The 15,956-nt window shown below is 41.1% G+C and overlaps 1 protein-coding gene across 7 annotated transcripts in view; it reads left to right on the top strand.

The window, feature by feature from the left end:
• tsc2 (TSC complex subunit 2) overlaps window positions 1-15,956 on the top strand; it is a 132,337-nt gene that overhangs the window by 75,440 nt on the left and 40,941 nt on the right. For 5 of the 7 annotated variants that reach the window (XR_009513865.1, XM_059979050.1, XM_059979049.1 and 2 more), the window contains 3 exons: window positions 9,060-9,221; window positions 10,343-10,498; window positions 11,083-11,195. Coding sequence is in view for 6 of the 7 variants with exons in the window: in XM_059979050.1 (XP_059835033.1) it covers window positions 9,060-9,221; window positions 10,343-10,498; window positions 11,083-11,195 (431 nt within the window). In the remaining variant the exon portion in view is untranslated. The remainder of the gene's footprint in view (window positions 1-9,059; window positions 9,222-10,342; window positions 10,499-11,082; window positions 11,196-15,956) is intronic. The other 2 variants (XM_059979052.1, XM_059979054.1) reach the window with 1 other exon arrangement.

The raw sequence follows: 15,956 nt of genomic DNA on the forward strand, positions 1-15,956 counted from the left end.
CACAAAACCAGGCAGCATCTGTAGAGAGATTTGGTTAAGATGGCCATCAGAGCTTGTCAGCTGTTTTTTCCCCCCCCCCCCCCCCCCATCCCTTCTCCACCTTTGTGCACCATTACTCTTTTAGGGGTTAACAAAATAATACACTCTTGAGGCTTCTTTCCACCTCAATGTAACTTGTTCAGTTATCTCGACACCCAATCAGTGCATCTCCTCCATTCTTTTTATCCAATGGAGCACATAAGAATCCAGAATGTAAAGAACTTTGTTAAAATCTCATTTGGTGATGGCATTTCAAACCACTAGTAGATATAATTATGGGGGATTTTATACTTTGAAAGGATTTTCCCTTTCTTCTATCCCTTTACCTAAGTAAATATGCCCAGTTATCAATTTCTTTAGCTTTTTGGTGGTAGTACAGTTAAGCTTAAGTATTGAATCTACATACAGTAGTTCCAGTTACTGTTACATAAAATCTGTAATGTCTAAAAGTTACTTCCTGTCCCATCCCACCAATAATTTTTATTTTTATACAATGCAGAACAGGCCCTTCCAAGCCCAATGAGCCACACTGCCCAGCAACCCCCCTGTTTAACCCCACTCTAATCACAGGACAATTTGCAGTGACCAATTAACGTAGTAACTTTGGACTGTGGGAGGAAACTGGAGGAAAACCACAGGGTCACAGGGAGGATGTACAAATTCCCTAGAGACAGCACCAGAATTGAACTCCAAGCCCCGACGCCCCAAGGTATATTAGTGTTGTACTAACTGCAATGCTATGTTGTGCCACATAGCATTCTGGTAGTACATATAAGTTGTACTTCACTTATCACAATTCAGTGAGAAGTTCCTCATTGTTAGCCTAAACCCATGAAATTGTTTATGGTAGCCGATTATGGTATAACTGGCTGCCAGTTATACCATAAAACCTTATGACATTGGAGTAGAATTAGGCCAGTCGGATGAAGTCTGCTCCGCCATTCCGTCATGTCTGACTTATTATCTCTCCACCCCATTTTATTGCTTTCTCCCTGTAACCTTTGACACTCTTACTAATCCAGAAACTATTAGCCTCTGTTTTAAATATATCCAATGACTTGGCCTCCACAGTTGTCTGTGGCAATGAATTCATCAAATTTTAGCCACCATCTGGCTAAAGAACCTGCCACCTCAGTGTTCAGATTCACTGAAGCCAATGAACAAGTTCATCAGAGGACCAGCTACATTGGCACATATTTGCCACTGCAGATTAATAACCAATTTCTCTTCCGGTGATTTGCTTTAAGGCAAGATTACAAACTTAAACCTGCCTTTGCTTTCATTTCTTCCCCGAGCTTGCTACTTACTCACTAATTTAATTACTACCTGTGGTTTCTAAATGTTTTATGTGTTGGGTTGAATTGAACACATTACTTTTATTACAGTGATAAAATAAAATAGGTTTATACTGGCTATTTCTGAGATCAATTTTTATTCACGAAAGGTTGTTTCCATAAAAACTAAAACGTAAGAGCAGAATTGAGCCATTCAGCCATTCCCCAATGAACTTACAGCAAAGAGAACCCTTCAGCCGATGAACCACATCCTTGATAGACTAGATCACTAGTTTTCTTTACTCAGACAATCCTCAGGCAACTGAGCACTAGATTAAACTCTTTTAATATTTTTATTTACTGACAGTCACTGTTGTTAATGTTTAGAGCTCAAACAAGACAAACCGGAGTATTTCCAGATGTCCTGTTTCTTTCTGTCAGATCAAAGACAGCAATGGCAAGACACACCATAGAGGCAGAATGGCAATCATGACATGAGGCAGATATCCTGGATGAAAGGGGTGGTTGTACTATATTTTTAATGCAATTTATAATTTGTTTTTATAATAAAATAAAAGAATATACTTTTTATACATGCAGTTAGGTGAACTAAATGAAGGCTGTCTGTACCATGGTCCACTGTCCCCTCCTATCAGATGCCATCTTCTTCAGGCCTTCTCATTTCCACTTATTACCCCATGCCTTTTACAGCATTTCCACTCTCCTTTTCTGCCTTCTTCCTATAATCTTTCAAATACTGAATAAGACCACAGGACATATAAGGGATTGGACATGCTAGAGGCAGGAAACATGTTCCCGATGTTGGGGGAGTCTAGAACCAGAGGGCACAGTTTAAGAATAAGGGGTAAGCCATTTTGAACAGAATTGAGGAAAAACTTTTCACCCAGAGAGTTGTGGATCTATGAAATGCTCTGCCTCAGAAGGCAGTGGAGGCCAATTCTCTGGATGCTTTCAAGAAAGAGTTGGATAGTGCTCTTAAAGACAGCAGAGTCAAGGGATATTGGGAGAAGGCAGGAACGGGGTACTGATTGTGGATGATCAGCCATGATCACATTGATTGGCGGTGCTGGCTCGAAGGGCCGAACGGCCTACTCCTGCACCTATTGTTTATTGACAGAATTGGCACAGAATTAGGCTTATTTATTTTTGTAATTTTTGGAAGATTGCTCATAACTTATTCGTAACTTAAAGATGCCCAAAATATTTGTTCAGTGTTCAAATGTGACTGAGTTCTGAACTTTCCATTGCTTCATAGTCAGTCATAGAACACTGCAGCACAGAAACAGGCCATTCAGCCCATTTAGTCAATGCCAAGCTATTAATCTGCCTAGTTCTATCGACCGGTACCTGGAACACAGCCCTCCATACCACTCCCATCCATGTACCTATCCAAATTTCTCTTAAATGTTAATCTATTCTGCGTCCCTTACTTCCGCTGGCAGCTCGTTCCACATCTCATGGCCCTCTGAAAAGGTCCCTCTGCATGCTTCCCTTAAATATTTCACTTTCCACCCTTAACCCAGGACACTTAGACTTGCCACATAAGGATCCTGTTCCTTGATTTTTGAAGGCATTTGAAAGTGTGTAACTGGCAGTAAGCTTGTGATTTGGCACACTGTTGATCTAATGACAGCATTTTTTGGCTTGGATGTACTGCAGTTTTGTGGAAGAGGAGATACTCCCTTGGGTTGGTTCTGCTGTTCAGTGAGATCATGATTGAACTTCCACCATTTTCCCGCCTCAACTCCACATTCTTTGCTTCAATTGGGTTCCAAAAATCAATCTGTGACTAAGTTCTTTGATTGTTCACAGCCTTCTGTGATTACCAAAACTTCAGTCTTACTGAAAATGTTGCTTCACTCCTGCCCTAAGTGTCTAGTCTGTTGTAGAATGGTGATGGTGCAACTTCAGTACATTCAGAGCTCCTGATGTGGTTTCCATAACATCGGTGAGATCAAGTGCAGACTGGGTGACTAGGTTTGCAAAGCACCCGTACTACATCTGTAATAGCTATTCTGAGATCGCAGATGCATGCTCTCTCGTCCTGTTTCCATCCTGACCTGTCTATCTTTGGTCTTCTCCACTATCAGGTTGAGGCACAAAGTAAACTGGAGGAATATTCGCCCTGAGTAGTGTACAATCTAATGATACGAGTATTTAATTTTACTTTTTCAGGGGATAATTACCTCGAGTATTTTTTTTTCATTCCTCCAGCTGTCCTCACTTTTTCTCTGTCCCAAGTTTACCCCTCCCCTCTTTCGTGGTCCCTTTAGCAATGATCCACAAACTTCACCCAATATATTCCCTCCTCCATCTGATTCAATTGGCCCTTCATATTTCCCTGAATGGATTTCTTCCATACATATTAGATTACAGCACTTGTAGCCTTTGTGTCGCAGCAGTTGTCTCCACTTTGAGCTTTCCCTCCACCACCTGGCTTCATCTGCCTCTATTTCCTTATCTGATTCCTCCTATCGCCCATCTGTCTTTCTCCCATTTTTCACCCCTCTCCTATCTGGCAATGCCTTCCCATCATCCTTCACCCCTCCTCAGTCCACCTGTCATATATTAGCCCATGTCTCTTTGTCCTCCCCCATCCACTCTCAGTACTAATGCAATATCTTGACTTGAGACATTAACAATTCCTTCCTCCCCACACCCTAAACACCTCCCCTCCCACCCCAAATGATGCTAGGTCCGCATACAGTGCTTTGCGGACAGTTTCTTTCCCCCTGCAATCAGATTTTTCAACAGTCTGTGACTATTACCTTGCTCTTCCTCTTTAGCTCTATTTATTTTTTTATTTTAATTTATAGTAATTTTTTGTCTTGTAATGAACTACAGCCATAAAAAAACAATTTACAGGAAGTATGTGAGTGATCAACATGATTCTGATATTCTTCTAAGTTGTTATTCCTCCTATTATTAAGAACCCTCCTGATAAAAGCTCTTTACAATCGTTTGTTATGTGTTGTGTTGTATGATGTGAGTAATCATGGTCTTTCCATGATACTTCTTGGCAAATTTTTCTACAGAAATGGTCTGCATTGCCTTCTGGGCAGTGACTTTACAAGATAGATTACCCCAGCCAATATCAATACTATTCAGAGATTGTCTGCCTGGCGTCAGTGGTTGCATAGCCAGAACTTAAGCTGCTCTTATGACCATCCACCACCTGACCCTAGCTTCACGTGATCCTGATTTGTAGGGGTGAGGGCAGTTAAGCAGGTGCTACACCTTGCCCAAGGGTGACCTGCAGTCTAGCAGAGTGAAGGAATGCCGTATCCCTCTTTTGGTAGAGACATACCTCCACTCTGCCATCCATTTTATGATACACCACTGAATCTAGAGTTGGCTTTAAGTCAGAACTGATCTGATTTAAAATGTCAGCTATTGTAACTCACCTTTATCTACCTGCTGGACATGAAACATGTTGCCTTCCATGCCTGGCTTCATCTCCTGACAGGTTGGTGGGCAAGATGTCATGTTCAAAATAAGTTTTGATATGCCTTATTTTTGTCTCCTCTCCCCCCCAAGGAAATTTTACATTGCATGTTACGGGGGTTTAGAATATAGAACCATAATGGTCAGATTACTGGGCAAGCAGCCAGCAATTTGTGCCATTGCTCAGAAGTAACATAGAAACATAGAAAGCCTACAGCGCAATAAAGGCCCTTCAGCCCACAATGCTGTGCCGAACATGTACTTTAGAAATTACCTAGAGTCCTCTATTTTTCTGAGCTCCATGCACCTATTCAAGATTCTCTTAAAAGACCCTATTGTATCTGCCTCCACCACCGTCACTGGCAGCCCTTTCCACACACTCGGTACTCTCTACAGTTTTTTTTTAAAAAAAGAAACAAACACAAACTTTACCCCTGCCATCTCCTCTGTACCTACTTCCAAGCATCTTAAAATTGTGCCCTCTAATGTTAGCCATTTCAGCCCTGGGAAAAAGCCTCTTGACTATATCCACAAGATCTATGCCTCTCATCATCTTATACACCTCTAGCAGGTCACCTCTCATCCTCCTTCGCTCCAAGGATAAAAGACCAAGTTCACTCAACCTATTCTCTTAAGGCATGCTCCCCAGTCCAGGCAATTTCTTAACCACAGAGTCAACCTGTACAGCAGCTTTGAGTGTCCTATGGACTTGGATGCCAAGCTCCCTCTGATTATCCACACTGCCATGAGTCTTACCGTTAATACTATATTCTGCCATCATATTTGACCTACCAAAGTGAACCACCTCGCACTTTTCTGGGTTGAACTCCATCTGGCACTTCTCAGCCCAGTTTTGCATCCTATCGATGTCCTGCTATAATCTCTGACAGCCCTCCACGCTATCCACAACACCCCAACCTTTGTGTCATCAGCAAATTTACTAACCCATCTCTCCACTTTCTCATCCAGGTCACTTATAAAAATCACGAAGAGAAGGGATCCCAGAACAGTTCCCTGAGGCACACCACTGGTCACCGACCCATCTACAACTACTTTTTGCCTTCTGTGGGCAAGCCAATTCTGGATCCACAAAGCAAGGTCCTCTTGGATCCCATGTTGCCTCACTTTCACAATAAGCCTTGCATGGGGTACCTTATCAAATGCCTTTCTTAAATCCATATACACTACATCTACTGCTCTACCTTCATCAAAATGTTTAGTCACATCCTCAGGCACATATTCACATTCAATCACATTAGTCACATTCAATCAGGCTCATAAGGCACAACTTGCCTTTCACAAAGCCATGCTGACTATTCCTAATCATATTATGCCTCCCCAAATGTTCATAAATCCTGCCTCTCAGGATCTTCTCCATCAGCTAATTGATGGAGAAGTAAAACTGAATTATAAGATCATGAGACATGAGCAGTATTAGGCCATTTGGCCCATCAAGTCGTCTTTGCAATTCAGTCATGGCTTATTTATTATCTCTCTTAACCCCATTCTTCTGCCTTTCCCTGTTACCTTTAATGGACTTACTAATCAAAAAACCTATCAGCCTCCACTTTAAATATACCCAAAGACTTGGCCTCCACAGCTGAATGTGGCAATGAACTCCACAGATTCACCACTTTTTGGCTAAAGAAATTCCTTCTCATCTTTGTTCTAAAGGGACATCCTTTTATTCTGAAGCTGTGTCCTCTCTCTGGTCCTAGACTCTTCTACTATAGGAAATAATCTCTCCACATTAACTCTATCCAGGCCTTTCAATGAGATTTCAGTGAGATCTCACCTCAAGAACTGCACAAAATATTCCAGGTGATGTCTCACCAACATCCTACACACCTGGAAATAATTTGGAAAATGTGTAGCTCAGATTGTCGATAGTTGAGTTGTTCTCCAATTTTGACAATCTACCTGCAAGCATTAAAACATCGCAGTGATAATGTCTCCTCATATGGTGATGAGATGTTTGCAAGTAAATTGCCAAGATTGGAGAACATCTCAATCCAACCATCCTACACACCTGTTTTGCTCTTCAGAATAAGACCATAAGACATGAGAGCAGAATTGGGCCATTCAGCCGATCGAGTCTCTTATGGCTGATTTAATATACCTCTCAATCCCATTCTCCTATCTTGTCTCCATAACTGATGCGCATACTGATCAAAAACCTATCAACTTCCACTTTAAATATAACTGATGACTTGGATTCCACAGTCATCTGTGGCAGTGAATTCCAAAGATTCCCTATCCTTTGGCTAAAGAAATTCCTCCATCTCTGTACTAAAGGGGCATCTTTGTATTCTGAGGTTCTGCCATCTGGTCCTAGCTTTTAACACCAATGGAGTAATGGAATTATAATGGGAAAGGGTGGAAATTTAAAATGAAAAGCACTGGAAGTTGGGAGTAGTTGTAGGCCTCAGCCCTTTAGGGGTCAATATGATCATGAGTGATCTATACTGACCTTGACTCCTGTTCTATGCCAGTCCCTATAATCAGTTTGTTAGTCTTTCAAATTTTTTTTATCTACTCCATCTTCAGTACATCTAATGAACTGACCTCAGCCTCTGGATATAGGGAATTAGTGATGTTACTATAGTTTGTTAGAAGAAATTTTAATGCAACTCATTTTTAAATGGCTCGTCCTTTATTTTGAAACTGCGTTCCCTATGTGGTTTTCCCACTTGTTTCAAATTCTTACCATCTACCTTAGCCTGCTTAGAATCTTGTATTAGACGTAGGACAGAATTAGGCCATTTGGATAATTGTGTCAGCTCCGCCATTCCATCATGGCTGATTTATTAGCCTTCCCCCCCCCCCCCCCCCCCCCCAAGGAATAAAGTCACATTTAATTCCTCAAAGCACTAAGAAATACAAACCCAGGCTACCTAACCTTGCTCTTTATTAGTACTCTCTCATCCCAGGAATTAACTTGGTGAATCACCTTTTGAAATGTCTCCAATCCTACCATTTTTTTTGAGGTAAAGAGACCAAAACTGCACAGTACCAGTTGTGGCTTGGCTAATGCCTAACCAACTCTAACAAAACTTCCATTATGTTGAATTCCCAATCCTTTGCAATCAAACCCAGTTTGCTTCCTGAACTTAAAACATACTTAGTTGGTAGTCTTTTTTTTCAAAAACGCTAGGTGGTCTCAATAAACATGATTGAAGCTACTGCATTGTTGTTAAAACCCAACTGAGTTGCTAATCAAGTTTATTCAACTATGTACATGTATACAGCTAAACAAAACCATGTTCCTCAGGGACCAAGATGCAAAGCACAGTAAATCATGTACAGAACATAAATTGACAGTAACACAATAATAATGACCAATATCCTTCAGGAAAGGAAATTTACCAGTCTCAGCTGACCTGGAATACATTGCTTTCAGAACACAGCAGAATGGTTGAAGGGTGATTTGGAATGAACATAAATAGTGACATTTCCATTAATGTCCATGCAGTGAAAGCAAATTGTTAACTTGAGCTGGAATCTGGATTTTGATTTTCCACAGGAGAAGCAGATATAGTGACACTTAGACTTCCTGTTTGTCTTTCAGTCTCTTAAAATTGTGCCACAAAACCTTGGAAAATGGAGTAAAAATATGAGTAAATATTGGCTATTATTGCATCTCTTAAGGGACAACCACTGACCAGAGGGTTGAAAACAGTCGAGTCCTGACATTTCAAAGTTATTTCTTACTCTGGAAAATGAATGCTTTTTTAAAAAAAATACTGAATTACTGTGTCTTGTTCCTTTGAGTTGAGATTATGCTGTGCTTGTAAATTTGCTTTGCTCTATAATTAACCCTGCGTGATAATGCTGCAGGTTAGATTTAAACTTAAGTTTTCAAACATAGCATTTGTTCAGCTAGTTACAATAATTGGAAAATTCACAATTTTCAGTCATAAGAAATGACCAAAATGCATTGATTTTTGCATCTTGTCATTTATAACAATTTATCTTAGTGGTACACATACAGTTAATATTTTCCTGAGCTAGACTTGGTATGGCTTATCACTGCTTGGGAGTACTTTTTGGAAGTTTGGGATGTGGCAATTTGTTTCTTGAAACCCTATCCTAAGTTGATCAATATAAGGACAAAGTTTTTGTAATACAATAATAGTTTTCTAACAAGCACAAGGGCACATTCTGAATGCATGCTTGAAGCCGCGCGACGAAGCAATTGCTATTGAAGGTGAAAGTAATCTGTGATGCGGATTTGTTATTGCATTGTTCGGGGTTTTGACTCGTAACTTCTCATTCTAATAGAATGCAAACCTCTATTACGAGTTCTAGCTTGGGATCAGCAGATGAGAGTTCACTTGCAGAAGCAGAAGACAGTCTAAAGACCGTCCATCTTGAACTTACTGAAACATGCTTGGATATGATGGCTCGATATGTGTTTTCTAACTTCTCCGCTCTGCCCAAGAGGTTTGTAGTCAGCATTTGGTCTCTTGTGAAAGAGTATACCGAATACCACAGCAAATGGCCATATGGTTTGTGCTGGTAATCTGTGACACATTAACCATGTTATCAGTTGCTTTCAGAACCACCTTGTCTTACTGTTTCCCTTGTATGCTTATGCACTGCTCCTTAAATGTATCCAAACTATTTGCCATGATTGCTGTGCTTAGTGAGTCCCACAGTCCAATAACTCCCTGGGTGATGATGTTTGAATTCCTGGCCTCATTTACAAGGAGCTATCTAGGGGTGGCATGGTAGTGTCATGGATGGCACAATCACTTTACAGTGCCAGCACCAGGGTTCGATTCTTGCGGCGTCTGTAAAGAGTTTGAACATCCTTCCCTGTGACCACGTGTGTTTCCTCCCACGTTCCATTTATAGTGTTCTTGCATTTTATTGTTTACCTGCATCTTTCTTCCTCTGTAGTTGTTGCACTTTATTTTGCATTGTTATTGTTTTAGTTTGTTCTTCATTACACTATATGTTTAAATTAATCTCTAATGAACAGTGTGTAAGACAAGCTTTTCACTCTCCTCTCACCCTTGTTCTTCTCCCCTTTCTCTCTTATTCCATTCCCTGTTTTGGTTCCCCTGTCACTCCTTCCTTTCTCCTGCCCATCACCTCCCTCTGGTGTCCCTCCTCCTCCCTTTTCTCCCACGATCCACTCTCCTCTCTGATCAGAGTCCTTTTTCAGTCCTTTACGGCTCTACCTTCCCCCTCACCTGGTCTCACCTATCATCTGCCAATTTGTAATGCTCTCCTCCCCACCACCATATTCTGGCTTTTATTTCCTTCATTTCCAGTCCTGATGAAGGATCTTGCGCCAAAATGTAAAACCGTTTATTTCCCTCTGTAGATTCTGCCTGACCTGTTGAGTTCCTCTAGCATTTTGTGTTTGTTACTCAATCTTTTCACTGTATCTTAGTACATGTGACAGTTCCAATTCATCAAAGTGTTGTGCTGTACCCAGATCACTGTTCTGAAATCTAAGTAATGATTTTAATTTAATATGTGACTCATTGTTATGATTTCCTGTGCTTCCTTTTGCTCATTTTCACGAGGTTTTCTTTGCTTTGTGTTTCTTTAAGGTCCCCTGTTGCAGAGTTTCTCCTTGGTGCAGGAAGGAGTAACACATGGCTAGTTGGGAACAAGCTAGTCACAGTGACCACCAGCAGTGGTGCGGGGACGAGAGCACTAATGGGTCTTGATTCCTTGGACCAGAAGAGCAATGAAGAGGCTTCCAGGTATAGTACAGTCTGCTCTGTGGCGATTGCAGCCTTGGTAGAAAGCAAAATATTGGCGTGTCATTGGCTTTATTTATTGGATGGCACAGAAGGGGATTAGTTAATGTAGGGCTTCAAAATACTAGCAATCTAGGTTCAATCCCTATTGCTGTCTCTGCCCTCCTCGTGGTCATGTATGTTTCCTTTGGGTGCTCAGGTTTTCTTGCACGTTCTAAAGATGTATGGGTTAGGGCAGGAGTTCCTGACCTTTTTTTATGCCATGGACCAATACCATTAAACAAGAGGTCTGTGGACCTCAGGTAGGGAACCCCTGAGTTAATTTTATTGAGCTGTGAGCGTGCAATGTTGGTACTGAAACATGTGGGCTACCCAAGGCGAATAGCTGGAGTTATTCAAACTGTATTGGTTGTTGATGGAAAATAACACTTCTCAATGTGCATGTGACTAAAATGCTAATCTCTTAAATTTACCACAGAAATAAAAAAAATGCAATGGTGCAGATTATTTTATCATGATTATCAGATAGCTGTGCAGTTGGAGATTAGAATATTTGTACAAATTAGATTTACTGTTTTGACTTCAAGGGCGGATTCATCTCTGCAAGTGAAGACCACCCAAGAAGCACCTGCCAAGCTGGAATCTCAAACCAGTCAGCAGATTGGAAAGGCAGCTCGCCTGCGAGTGAGATCCATATCAGGTGAAAGTTGCTTCTGGAGAATCTTTATTTAAAAAAAAAACTGTGGCCAAACTGGTTTAAATATCATGTCTCTTGCTGGAGTTATTGCTTTTATAAATCGTATGAAATACTTTTTTTTTAATATGTCATAGAACACAGAACATAGAATCATACAGCACAGGAACAAGCCTTTTGGCCTGCAGTGTTGTGCTGAGCCAATTAAATCAATAATCAAAAAGCTAACTAAACTAATCTCTTTTACACACACAATGTCCATATCTCTCAATTTCCCTCATTAATGTGCCTACCTAGACATCTCAAAATTACATTGATTGCATATGATGGTTTGTACATAGTAGGGTAAATACTATTGATGTCTCCTTGATCAGTGAGCATTATTGTCACATAATAAGATACAGTGGGAAGTTTTTTTTTTGAATGCCTTCCAAATCATCAGTATACAAGTATAAAAGGAAAAACCTAGTACATAATGTGGTTGGAGGATGTGCAGTGCAGGTAGACAAAGTTCAAGTGTTACGACGAGGTAGATTAACAGATCATCCTTATTGAATAAGAAGTCCATTTGAGAATTGCACAATAGTGAGTGAGAAGCTGTATTTGAATCTAGTAGTATGTGCTCTCAATATTTCTCTATTGAGTGAGGTTATCATCCTGTAAATTCTTAGAGGTGCACATGGATGATAGAAAAATGGAAGGCTATTTAGGAATGGTGGCTGGTGGGGTGGGGATATGTCTCCACCACAGGGTTGGGCACTCCTTCCCTCTGCTAGCCTGCAGGTTACCCTTGGGTGAGGTGTAGCATCTGCCTAGCTCTCTTTCTTTCTCCACACCCCCCCCCCCCCCAAGCACTCCTGGATTAGGGACGTGTGAAGCAATGAGAGCAGATGGTGGATGACAATATCATGGCTGGGGTCACCCATCTTGTAAAGACACTGCCCAAAAGAAGGCAATGGCAAGCCGCTTCTGTAGAAAAATTTGCTTAGAACAATCATTGTCATGGAAAGACCATGATTACTTACGTTATACGACATGGCACATAATGGTGATGTAGGAGGAAAGTGTTGGATCTTGGATTAGACTTAAGGGTCGGTACTACTTTTGCGGGCCTGTACTGTGCTGTAGTGCTCTACGTTCATCATAGTCTGGGCTGTGTTTACAGAACAAGACCAAGTATATTGAACCAATAAGGAATTAACCCCTCCCCCCTCCCACAGTCATAGGATGGAAAGAAAAACAGTCGACATTTCAGGCTGTGACCCTTTACTTTTTACTGAAGTATTTTTAAAGTATTATCATGACATTCAGTTTATCATATTCCAGTAGTTCTACCTATTGGCCATATCCATTTAAAATTCTTACTTCTCTGATAATTGTCATAACTAATAACTTGTGGCTTTCTGGGATAATACATTCAGATTTCTTCAAACTTTGGATTTTATTTTAGTCATTTTATTTTGATGTTTTAACATTTTGATCCCTTGATCTGAATTCATGTAATGAAAAGATGGCTCAGTGTTAATTGATGACAGGCTGGTGCCATTTGTTCAAAGTAAATTTGTTATCAAGTACATGTATGTCACCATTTACCATTCACCTGAGATTCATTTTCTTGCGGGCATACTCAAGAAATCCATAGTAGAATAATAGCTACAATAGAATCAATGAAAGACCATTTATCGTTTGTTCAACCAATGTGCAAAAGATGACAAACTGTGCAAATACAAAAAGAAAGACATAATAAATATCTAGGACTCAAGCTGAAGAGTCCTTGAAAGTGAGTCCATAGGTTGTGGGAACATTTCAATGATGAGGAAAGTGATGTTGAGTTAAGTTATCCCCTTTGGTTCAAGAGCCTGATGATTGAGAGGTAATAGCTGTTCCTGAACTTGGAGGTGTGAGTCCTGAAGCTCCTGTATCTCCTTTCTGATGGCAGCAACAAAAGGAGAACATGATTTGAGTGTTGGGGGTCCCTGATAATGGATGCTGCTTTCCTGTGACAGTGCTTCATGTAGATCTGCTCCCTCCTGTGAATGAGACCATGCCTGGCGTTCACCTTAACTAGATGAGTCCTTCTTAGTTTCATAAACCATTAAATCTTTGCCCAACAATAGCCTATTGCAGTTGAGTTAAGCTGATGATGAAGCTGACGGTTTGGCGATTGTATTGGGATGTGGGTTTGGGAAAAGCAAACTACAGAGGAGGATGGAGGAATGTATTTATAGATACCACACATCTGCTACTAAGTGGCATTGATGTTTTCAGAATGCTTCAATATCTGAACATTTTTAATATGCAATTTCTGGCTAATTCACTGAGTTGGAAGTTTTGAGAATGTTTTCCCCCTTCTTCGCTTAGAAGTGACATCTGGTGTGGATTTACATGTTGTCAACTTCTCTGCAGTGTTCCATCAGCAGGCTTCATAAATCAAATATGGCATGTTGGGGTGCTTCCAGCTTTCTCCATTCTACCGGAAGTTTCAGTCAAATTTATTCAATAGATAGATGGAACATGCTTCTATTCCATGGTACAGTTAAGTCAGATTACAGCATTGCAAGACTGGAATAATAAACTTTGTGCAGCACTTGTTTTAGTTAATTGTACCTATGTTGTTGGAATTAACACACAATGCCTATTGACTAACTTTGAATAAACCAAATTGTATCTGTTTCAGTAGTTCCATTTAGAATCAGAAATGTATGCAATATACATCCTGAAATTCTTGCTCTTCGCAGACATCTACAAAAACAGAAGTTGCCCAAAGAGTGAGTGATAGTTGAAATGTTAGAACCTTGAAGTCCCCCTACTCCCCCCTCCTATGCACAAGCAGTAGCAAATCACTGACCCCACCCCACCCCCACCCATTTCTGCAAAATAGCATCAACATGCTCTACCCACCAAGCATGCAATAGCAAGGCTCCCAATAAAGATCATTATCTACAGTACAGCAAAAACCAGACTATGTAACAGTTTCCTCCCCCAAGCTGTCGGACTTCTCAATACCCAGAGTCTAGACTGACACCAATGTATTGCCCTTTACTGTGCCTATTGTCTTGTTTATTGTAATGCCTGCACTGCTTTGTGCACTTTATGCAGTCCTGGGTAGGTCTGTAGTCTAGTGTAGTTTTTTTTCTGTGTTGTTTTCACGTAGTTCAGTGTAGTTTTTGTACTGTTTCATGTAGCACCATGGCCCTGAAAAACGTCGTCTCGTTTTTACTATGTACTGTACCAGCAGATATGGTCGAAATGACAATAAAAAGTGACTTGACTTAACTAATTGTTCACCCAACAATTCAATGTACCACAGGTGTGATCTCTGTCTATTTTACAGCGAGAGGGGAGACATAACAAAACAACCGACTGATCTATGGTGTTAAATCTTGCACAGTTTCCCCTCTCCTCCTCCTTCCCCCCCCCCCCCAAAGCTCTCCAACTGGAGAATCGACAACAACCCCCCCCACAAACGAGAGAGATTTGATAGGCTGGGTACAGAAGAGTCTGCTTATGCTGGAATCTGGAGCAACAATCCTGAAAGTGGAGGAGTGGTCACAGTTCAAAGTAAACTTATTAAGTACATAGATGTTACCATATACTACCCTGAGATTCATTTTCTTGCCAGCATTCACAGTAGATAGAAGAAATAGAAATACAATAGAGTTCATGGAAAACCTGCACAACTAATCAACATGCTAAAGAACTTTGGGTCAAGCGGCATCTGCAAAAGAAAATGGACAATGATGTTTGGAGTTGTTTTCTCTAGAGCGAAGGAGGTTGAGGAGGGAGCTTAGAGGTTTATGTAACCCCCTGGGTCGCCTCAGGCTCGCTCAGCTCGTTCTTGTCTAGGGGGAGCAGCCTTCGGCCCCGCCAAACTGGGTAATCAGCTGGTGTGGATGCTGTGTGATGTCCCCGCCTCGCCCAAAAACAGACAGTACACCATATGCGATTAAATGAGTACAATCTATAAAGGTTACTATAACTAAGTGATTAATAACGATACAGTATATATGAAGAGAAAATTAAAGAAAAGGCGCCAAACTTATCAAAGTCCAAACCACTTCGTGCACAGCCGTTGGAGCTCAATTTACTGAAGTCTTCCGGCCACCATTCGATCTCCTCCGAACTCCTCGACTCTCCAAACAGCTCAGGACCCTCCGAGTGGTCAACCAAGCACATCTAGCTTCATCCCCCGCCCCCCCCCCCGGAGAATCTTCCTGCCTCGGACCCCCCCTTTGGGGTCCGATCCTCGCCCAGCTTAGAGCATTGCGTCCTCTCTCTCGACCCCCTCGCGCCGATCTCCCCAAAAGCCCGTCAACAAAAGCTTACAGACTCAGAAGAAAGAACATTAATCCCCATTTGGTTTACAAAGGAATACCATTCTCGTTATCAGTAAATTAGCATTCCTGCTAGTTAACAAAAGGAAACCCTTTCCCAACAGTAACAAAGAAAAAAAAGAAACCCCCTTTACATTTATAAAATTAGAAAGAGCTAGATAATGTGGTGGTCTCAGCCTTTTTCCCAGGGCAAGAAGTTGAAAACTAGAGGGCATATGTTTAAGGTGCGATGGGAAAGGTTTAAAGGGAACCTGTGAGTCACTGAGGGCAGTTGAATGGCAGAGGAAGTGATGGAGACTGGTACAGTTACAATGTTTAAGCCATTTGTACATGGATAGAAAAAGGTTTAGAGAGATTGTGAGCCAATTCTGTCTGGAATTCGGAAGAACGAGAGGAGATTTTATTGAAACATAACATTATGAAAGGGATAGAG

This window comes from Hypanus sabinus, chromosome 9 (assembly GCF_030144855.1).
Source record: "Hypanus sabinus isolate sHypSab1 chromosome 9, sHypSab1.hap1, whole genome shotgun sequence".
Taxonomy (NCBI): domain Eukaryota; kingdom Metazoa; phylum Chordata; class Chondrichthyes; order Myliobatiformes; family Dasyatidae; genus Hypanus; species Hypanus sabinus.